This window comes from Barbus barbus (genome assembly GCF_936440315.1).
Source record: "Barbus barbus genome assembly, chromosome: 9".
NCBI classification, from domain to species: Eukaryota; Metazoa; Chordata; class Actinopteri; order Cypriniformes; family Cyprinidae; genus Barbus; species Barbus barbus.
This window is the reverse complement of record NC_136737.1, coordinates 11,322,238-11,332,026: the sequence shown is the minus strand read 5'-3', so window position 1 is coordinate 11,332,026 and position 9,789 is coordinate 11,322,238. Positions and strand designations below refer to the sequence as shown.

The 9,789-nt window shown below is 36.2% G+C and overlaps 2 protein-coding genes across 3 annotated transcripts; both read left to right on the top strand.

The window, feature by feature from the left end:
• Window positions 1-1,308: 1,308 nt before the first annotated feature.
• On the top strand, window positions 1,309-4,807 carry LOC306874806 (uncharacterized protein). Its single transcript, XM_079425069.1, has 3 exons — window positions 1,309-1,345; window positions 1,856-1,997; window positions 2,570-4,807. Exons 2-3 carry the CDS (start codon window positions 1,943-1,945, stop codon window positions 4,540-4,542), a joined length of 2,028 nt encoding a protein of 675 aa, XP_079281195.1. The 5' UTR covers window positions 1,309-1,345; window positions 1,856-1,942; the 3' UTR covers window positions 4,543-4,807.
• A 1,842-nt stretch (window positions 4,808-6,649) lies between these two features.
• LOC306875212 (uncharacterized protein) lies at window positions 6,650-9,174 on the top strand. 2 transcript variants are annotated; one of them, XR_013784720.1, is made up of 3 exons: window positions 6,658-6,781; window positions 7,388-7,545; window positions 8,083-9,174. XR_013784720.1 is itself a non-coding variant. In XM_079425675.1 (2 exons), exon 2 carries the CDS (start codon window positions 8,088-8,090, stop codon window positions 9,099-9,101), a length of 1,014 nt encoding a protein of 337 aa, XP_079281801.1. In that variant the 5' UTR covers window positions 6,650-6,781; window positions 8,083-8,087; the 3' UTR covers window positions 9,102-9,164. The 2 variants fall into 2 exon arrangements, 1 of the variants encoding a protein (XP_079281801.1); XM_079425675.1 differs by lacking the exon at window positions 7,388-7,545 and having other exon boundaries at window positions 6,650-6,781; window positions 8,083-9,164.
• The last annotated feature ends 615 nt before the right edge of the window (window positions 9,175-9,789 follow it).

The following is a 9,789-nucleotide window of genomic DNA, read 5'->3' as shown; positions in this document are numbered from 1 at the left end:
GTATTACTATGTTAAAAATGTTAAAAAAAAAAAACAACAACAAAAAAAAACATGGTAATACTGGTATTTTTAGTACTTTTTTGATAGTGTAAACATCTGGTAAATAAAAGCACGCCGCCATCTGGTCGTCACTTGAGGTGCAAAAAAAAAAAATTAAGATCGCCTCAATAAAGCTCTTTTTTCATGTTTTAAAATGACCAGTTTTGGTCCCTCGAGTGAGCAATTGAATATTCCTCCACAGATCATAGACTGTTTGTAAGCAGACATCACAGTTAAATGTTAGCAGCTGTGTGTTGTAGTGGCAGAAAAACAGTGGTAACAACCCTGCAAAAAAAAAAACCACAGCTAAAACCAGCCTGAGCTGGTTGGCTGGTTTTAGCTGGTCATCCAGCCTGATCTTAGCTGGTCATAGCTGGTCAGCAGACTGGTTTTAGAGGGATTTTGGCCACTTTCCCAGCTGGTCAGGCTGGGAGACCAGCTGGAACAACCAGCTAAAACCAGCCTGACCAGCCTAGCCCGGCTGGGTGACCAGCTAAGACCAGCCAACAGCCTAGGCTGGTTTTAGATGTTTTTTTTTCAGCAGGGAATTGAGGGAAATCCACGGAATAAGAGAAAAATGTGTTCTTGTGCCTTTGGATTTCAGAATCAGGATTCAAAAAGGGGTTTTATAGTATACCATTGTCAAAGATGCCCTATGAAGCTTAATGCAGTTGTTTTTTGGTTGCAAGCTAAAGACCGGACTGATGAAACCTATTTGTCATACAAAGAACCTGAACTTAACCTTTCACGTGTGATCAGTGTGGGAAGTGGGGGTCTTTAGGGGGATTACATTTAAAAACAATGAGTCTTTGGTCATTAATACTATTTTTGTAAAAAAAAAAAAAATTTTTGTAAAGTATTGTTTTACTGATTCCAGAATGTTGCTACAGTTATTATTGCTGTCACTCATAACAATTTTGATATTTAGCAGATTTACTATATAATCTGCTTTATGATCTGTTGGGAAAACAAATAAAATAATAAAAAGCTATTTATGTTTCATGTTGCATAGAATCTGTACTTTGATAGCTGGTTCTTTGCAAAATTAGCATTTCTTCGTTTAGTTTTTACTGGTTTATCCAAAAAAGTTAGTAAAATAGGGCGTATTGGTAGTTTAATATTTCTCACTACGTGAAATTAAATATGAAACGTGACACTATGTGTTGAGCAACAATCGGGATCAAACCAACTCGCTTAGTGTCAATGGTTCATTGGGCGATAGGTGGCGGTAATGCGCTTATGTGTCCACGATCCGCCCTGAAACAACAAGACGACGCTACCAGTCTGCGTTGTTGGGTCTGCTGAGGTAAGACGCTCAGTTCACGGTTCTGCATATAACTGTACAATTATAAAAACAGAGTTTGTTAAAGCAGCATTTTACGGAGACATTCTGTATTTTAATCTGGTTCAGCGCTATTTGCGCGTCTTTTCTGGCGTCTGCTGACTGAAAATATTAAGCCTAGCAGACAACGATATGAGGCACTACTGCTAAAAACATTTTGTGATTTTATGCTCGTGCTTTTGATCATTTCGATTATTTGGAGCAATAATGGTACTGTTTTTGAATGCCACAAAAGGCAAGTATGATCTGTGAGGGGGATTAATGGGAGTCGAACTTGATTTGTTTTCAAACTAATTCATATCTACATTTTTATTTATAATTATTTTTTTTTTGTCTGTGGGTTAATGTATTTTTAATATGATCTAATATTGACAAGAAGAGCCTTAATTGTAACACTCGATTTGATGATGAAAGCATTGGTTTGATAACTGATTTATTTTTGATTTTGGCATTTCTGTTGTTCCTATCCCACAGCGATTCACCTTCAGCGTCTGAAATGCTGGAATAGTCCCATTAGCCTAAAAGTGAAGAAAATTAAGTTTGTGAAAGAAAATTGAAAACATGAATGATCCAGAGCCCTGCGAAATAAAACAGGAAGATAATGAACAACAAATAGGTTGGTGTTTGTTCTTAATTATTTAATAAGGTTGTAATACTTAAAGCTGCATCTACATAACCAATCAGTGTTCAAAACTATCTCTGTACCTTTGATTCACATCAGTAAGCTTGTAAAAAATGTTTTATAATTTGAGTGGTTCCGGTCATTCGCTTTGAGTTATGTCGTGTCTGAATGCGAATGTGGGATTACTGTACTTTCAAAAGATTTGTATTTAAAAGAGAACAAGTTCTAAAGAACATTAAATTGTACATTTTTAAGGTTAAAAGAACCATTTCTTTTGATGACATTCGAATGGTTTGATGATTATACTGTACGGAAATTCAAATCTACAGATAACGTTAATACACACTGAATACATAGTCACACAATATTGGTGTTGTTAACATGAACAATTTGAGAGTAGAGTATAACAATAAGAATAATTTGCACAGTTCTGAGCTAACTTTGCGTTTCTTAGGTTTAATCACCATTGGTAGCACAAGTTATTGTAAAACTTTTTTTGGTAGATTTCAAACTAATAGAAATCAAAGTATTGAAACTTTAAAAAAAAATGTATACTTTTATTTTAGACCTGATAGAAGAGAACAAGGAGATTGAAGAACTCATGGAAGCGGGGGAGAAACATCAGGTCAAAACTGAAGAAACATCCTGGAGTTCCCCATTGAAAAACGAGAATATATGTTTCACTTGCCCTCAGTGTGGAAAGAGTTTCTCATGCAAACAAAATCTTGACCTTCACATAAAATTTCATAGTGGAGGAAAGCCATATGCATGTGATGAGTGCAAGAAGATTTTCACACAAAAACAAAACCTTGATGAACATAAGAAAACCCACACTCTGGAGAAGCCATACACATGTGATCAATGTGGGAAGAGTTTCCCATTTAGAGGAAACCTTGAGGAACATATGAGGATCCACACTGGAGAGAAGCCGCACAAATGTGATCAATGTGGGAAGATTTTTGCACAAAAAGGAAACCTTAATTATCACATGAAAATCCACACTGGAGAGAAGCCATACGCGTGTGATCAGTGCGGGAAGAGATTCACACATAAAGGTAAACTTAATGAACACATGAAAATCCACACTAGGGAGAAGCCATATGCATGTGATCAGTGTGGAAAGAGCTACGCACAAAAAGGATACCTTAATTATCACATGAAAATCCACACTGGAGAGAAGCCATACGCATGTGATCAGTGCGGGAAGAGATTCACACATAAAGGTAACTTTAAAGAACACATGAAAACCCACTCTGGGGAGAAGCCTTATGCATGTGATCAGTGTGGAAAGAGTTGCGCACGAAAAGCATACCTTAATGAACACATGAAAATCCACACTGGAGAGAAACCGCACACGTGTGCTCAGTGTGGGGTGAGTTACGCACGAAAACAAGCCCTTAATAATCACATGAAAATCCACACTGGAGAGAATCTACACAAGTGTGATCAATGTGGAAAGAGTTTCAGAAAATCAGGCGTTTTTAAAGTACATCTGCTTACTCATTCTAGAGAAAGACGATTTAACTGTGACCAGTGTGGTAAGAAGTTTTTTAGGGCAGATTTCCTGAAGGACCACATGAAAGTTCATACTAAGGAGAGGCCTTATGTATGTTCTTTGTGTGGAAAGAGTTTTAGAAATACTGCTCATTTTAAAATACACCAGAAAAGACACAGCGGTGTGAAGGATCATGCTTGCTCTGAGTGTGGGAAGACTTTTTTTACAGACGGTGAACTGAAAGTGCACAGGACCATTCACACTACAGAAACACCTTATAAGTGCTCACACTGTGACAAGAGTTTCAAACGAAAAGAAGCCCTTAATAATCACATGAGAATCCACACTGGGGAGAAGCCATTTGCATGTGATCAGTGTGGAAAGAGTTGCGCACGAAAAGCATACCTTAATGAACACATGAAAATGCACACTGGAGAGAAACCGCACACGTGTGCTCAGTGTGGGGTGAGTTACACACGAAAAGAAGCCCTTAATAATCACATGAAAATCCACACTGGAGAGAATCTACACAAGTGTGATCAATGTGGAAAGAGTTTCAGAAAATCAGGCGTTTTTAAAGTACATCTGCTTACTCATTCTAGAGAAAGACGATTTAACTGTGACCAGTGCGGTAAAAAGTTTTTTAGGGCAGATTTCCTGAAGGACCACATGAAAGTTCATACTAAGGAGAGGCCTTACGTATGTTCTTTGTGTGGAAAGAGTTTTAGAAATACTGCTCATTTTAAATTACACCAGAAAAGACACAGCGGTGTGAAGGATCATGCTTGCTCTGAGTGTGGGAAGACCTTTTTTACAGATGGTGAACTGAAACAGCACAGGGCCGTTCACACCAGAGAAACACCTTACAAGTGTTCACACTGTGACAAGAGATTCAAACGGTCAGAATCTCTGAAAATACATGAGAGGATCCACACTGGAGAGAAGCCGCATCACTGCCATTCATGTGGGAAGCGTTTCACTAATTTTTCTTCTCTAATCTGTCATAAAAGAAAATGCATGTCTGAAATTACAGTAAGTAGTTAGAGTTTGATCTGTAAGACTGCATCAAAAAACTATATTGTAATCAAAGATTATTAGAACAATAATGAACTGACTTGATTATTTCAGATGAATAATTTTTTTATTAATCATTATTGTTAATCATTTTATGATTATTGTTATTCATTTGTCATTCTGTGTTTTTATATTTTATATTACTTAATCTTTTAAATATTTTATTTCTCATGCAATGCTCGCTATTGTTGTTTAATTGTATGGTTTGTAAGAAATAAATTAATGTCTTTGTGTCTTTTGTGGTTTTTACCTTTGCAGGACTATGTTGTCAAGCTTTTCCCTTGTTTTTTGCTTTGGTATAATAAGACTCAAAAATCTGGTATTTGTATTATCATCACTTCGTCTTCTGCTTCTGCTCTTATCTATATTTTATTTACACTAGATCTGATTTATCGGTAGAAAGGGAATACTAATTTCTTTAACTAACTTGGTCGCATAGCAAACCATTATCTGCGTGTCCCTGCAATGCCTGTGCCAACAAAGCACTTTTTCTCTGCAGATGGCTTTATTGACTTTCACCAGAGCATGTAGATATGATTGTTTTTTCTCAACAGGAGCATTATGTGCAATAACATAAACATGATAATTATTAGAAGCCGCCTGTTTATGTATGTTTTGTACTGTATATAATGAGTATTCTAGCAATGCATCTCTAAAACTTTTCCCGTCGGATGTTACACAATTTTCATAATGTCTTTAACCCTTGTGCATCAATAAAAAAAAGTTACACTTAGGTGTATAGTGGACAAAAATGTCCATGTCAAAAAAACGGTCATAAAAGTTGGGAGCTTGGGAGCAGAGACTTAAGTGTGATCTCATTTTAAAGAAGACCCGTGGCAGATTATTGTTGAAGTAAAATAAGTTTAAAAAGTGAAACCAAAAAAAAAAGTTATACAGGTTTAAGTTCATGAAAATGATTTATGAACAATATTTTATATATGAAACATGTTGAACTCTAGACCTGCTAGAAAATCAAAGCCATGAATCTAAACAAGTTGTGTTCCAAATTTGAGATTGATATCTCAAAAAATTAGCTTTTAGTAAAATTTTGTTTGGGCGCAGTACCAAATTTCCCACCAGCAGAGTTTTGCCAGCAAAACTCTGCTGGTGCACATAGTGGTTGGATTTGTGATTTGCAGTAGAATTTCTCTCTCAATTTTTACAAGAACACACATACACACACAATGTTTTTTTTTTTTATGACACACATACAAACCATACTCTGACATCCATACCAACACACCCACACAATTATAGCTGCATTATTTATCCAATTGGCTCTATAATACGCAGAAGTAGAAAACAGGAATAAAGCAAGTATTTGCTTTATAGACCAAACCTGAAAAAATGGCACCATCTGGTAAAAAATTTAATTTTGAAGCCTTGCCAACAGAATGAAAGCCTATTAACAAAAATTGCATAATTTTACAGTTAAACGGCACTGTGATTAAAAATAGCTGTTTTAATGGGTTTCAATGGAGACATTTTTGTCCAAAAGGTTCTGAGTGTAACAATTTTGTGTACCTACTAGTGTAAAATAGATTTATTAAAGGAAATGGAATATTAAAATTCCAATAAAAATACACACCTGAGCCAAAATTTATGCAGTTAGCGTTAACACAGGCAAAATTATAAACAAACAAAAAAATGGACAAAAATATCCATAAGGGTGCACAAGGGTTAAGATGTTTATGATTTAGAGTGTATGTGAAACAGATTTTTAAAGGTGAAAGTCTTGGGAGGTGAACTAATCTTAAATAAGACATTAGTATGCTATTCAAAATAAAGTTGGTAATGTGAGGAACTGGGGAAGGACTAGGACAGAAGAAATAGTGATGACGAGATTTAAGAGTAGGAGGACACATTAACAAATAGAAATATGACCGAAGAATTAAGAAGAGGTGGGTTGTCAGGGACAGACCTAACATATATACTGCAAAGTGGTGTAAATGGACAAGGCAGAAGTAATATTTATCATTTCTTAATTAGAAGGGGCCTGATGAGGAGAATAGGGAAATAAACAGGAGTAACATGGCAGAAGAGTAATCCAGAAGGTGGCGGTAATGCAACGTTTTTGGATGCTCAAAGAAGAAGAAGAAGAAATGGTATACTGTGCTCTCTCTCAGCAGCTGCGCGTCTAGAATTCCTGTCATTTTGATGCTCGTTGGTGTTTTGGGGTTCAGAGTGTAACTTGGTACATGACCATAAAGTAAATATTCTTCGATTTCTATATGTTGTCAACCATGTTTGAAGTGTATTATTTTTTGTGTGTTTGTATGGGCATGCACGGACATTTCATGCTTAATATATAAGCAAGATGTGCGACGCAATTTTTGCAAAATACAGAGTTAAATTTAACAATTGACATTGTAATCGGTCTGTCATCTGTTAACTTTTGATACTGCATAAGGATTAATCAGTATTGCCCATTTTTGATTTTAGGAAATTGTATTGTTTGTGAATGCACTTGGATTTAGTAATATATATTACTGTCAAAGTCATTTCGTGTGATCAGACCAATTCTATTTTCTTCAATTGCACATCCTCTGCATAGTTAAAGCTGTAACTAGGCTATTATTTATAGATGTTATTGATTAAGAAGTGAATGATTCTTTTGTAAACAAGTACTCATCAATGTTATGTTTGTTATTTTTAGATTAATATTCAATGCACTCTGGAAAGAAGCTCTGGTCTCCTTATTCTTTGTGTCCTGACACCACAGGAGTGTTTACTGTTTATAGTTAAAGCCAGAGCCTAGCCTTTCCAACAAATAGGCTTCAACACACATCTGATTTTCTCCTAATTTTCATTGCAGACATAAACCGGCCGTGCTTGTATGAATACTTGCCAAGATAGCTATTTTGTGTGCAGCTGATCGGTTATGCGCAGCCTCAAACCCAGAAGCCTATATTTTGCTTGTCCATGTTCCACTCCGTATCAGAACGCATGCACAGAAAGCGCCAAGGGAAAACAGTGAGTTCGCTTTAAAAGCGCTTTAAATAACACTTTTATAATATTAATATCAAGCACATCCCACAGTACAGTTCATTTTACAACAAACATTTTAACTGATTTGGCTGTTTTGGACATCAAGTTTGGGCTTTTAGGGAGGGATGAAAGCATGCAGATTTAAAGGAGAGGAAAGGAACATACACAGGATTTATAACAAAAGACAAAATGAGAAATTGCATAACCAAGGGGAACGAAGATTATTGTGCTGCGTTCCATAAGTCAAAATCGAAATCAGAAATCAATTTTGATTAACCACACAGCCCTAAATTCAAAATGAATCATAATATCCTATTGCAGTTTTCTTTTGCTGCATTTATGCTCACTTTTATGTTATTCCATTCAAATTTCTCTCTTTGAATTTTCTTTTACTGGAATTTACTCCCCTGTGACCCTGCAACAATGTTCCGGCAACAATGTTCATCCGCAAGATGCATGCAGTGTTGTTTTTAATTAGCACTACAGCGCCAAAATTTACATATATCTCTTCTTTCATTTTAGAGCTGATGGAAGAGAATGAGGAGAGTAAAGACATGAGTGAATCGGAGGAGAATCATCATCATGTCAAAACTGGAGAAAAATCTTTCACCTGCCTTCAGTGTGAAAAAACTTTCCCAAATAAACAAGGTCTTAGACTTCATATAAGAGTTCACACTGGAGAGAGGCCGTACACGTGTGATCAATGTGGGAAGAGTTTCACACGAAAAGGAAACCTTAATGATCACATGAAAGTCCACACTGGAGAGAAGCCATACGCATGTGATCAGTGCGGGAAGACTTTTTCACTAAAACACAACCTTAACACACACATGAAAATCCACACCGGAGAGAAGCCATACACATGTGATCAGTGCGGGAAGAGCTTTGGAGTAAAACGTTTACTCAGTGATCACATGACAATCCACACTGGAGAGAAACCGCACACGTGTGCTCAGTGTGGGATGAGTTACGCACGAAAACAAGCCCTTAATAATCACATGAAAATCCACACTGGAGAGAATCTACACAAATGTGATCAATGTGGAAAGAGTTTCAGAAAATCAGGCGTTTTTAAAGTACATCTGCTTACTCATTCTAGAGAAAGACTATATAGCTGTGACCAGTGCGGTAAAAAGTTTTTTAGGGCAGATTTCCTGAAGGACCACATGAAAGTTCATACAAAGGAGAGGCCTTATGTATGTTCTTTGTGTGGAAAGAGTTTTAGTCAGATTAGTAATTTAAAAATACACCAGAAAAGACACAATGGTGTGAAGGAACATATGTGCTTTGATTGTGGGAAAACCTTTATTACAACTGACGAACTGAAACAGCACCAGAGAATTCACAGTGAAGAAAAACCTTACAAGTGTTCACAATGTGAAAAAAGATTCAGTCGGTCACAATATCTGAGAATACATAAGAGGATCCACACTGGAGAGAAGCCGTATCACTGCCATTCATGTGGGAAGAGTTTCACTTATTTTTCCTCTTTAACTGGTCATAAAAAAAATGCATGTCTGAAATTACAGCAAGTAGTTTGAGTTCTGATCTGTATAGACTGCATCAAACAATTGTTGATAATTGATTAATAAAAGATTATTAGAGCAATTAATTAACTGATTGTTGATTATTTTAGATGATTTTTTAAATTGATAATTAGATTGTTTTAATCATTTTTAGAGATGCACGATATTGGATTTTGCCGATATCAGATATGCTGATATTTTTCAACTCATTTTTGGTCGATGCCAATACCGATGCCAATACAACATCAAGTATCTCCTGTGCAAAAATTATAAACAAATTATTTTTAATTTTGGTTAGTTTTTAATAGGAACTTAATTGTTAGAGCCAATACCGATGCCAATACAACATCAAGTATCTCCTTTGCAAAAATTATAAACAAATTATTTTTAATTTTGGTTAGTTTTTAATAGGAACTTAATTGTTAGAATTAAACAATAATAATGACGTTATTTTATAATGACAGTACATTGAAGATTTGAAAATAACTATAAATAACCCCCCCCCCCCCCCCCCCCCCCAAGAAAGATGTAGTGGTAACCTTAACAAGTAGGCCAACAGGGCCCCCTGTGGAATTAAATCTCCTTACTGAGAGGGCATTACGACCCGGGGGAGGTTACCGCTGCTGCCGTTGCTGCTGCTGCAGATGCTATTATTGTTTACTCTATCACACTCCAGACGCATCATTCTGTACGTGCTTTCACA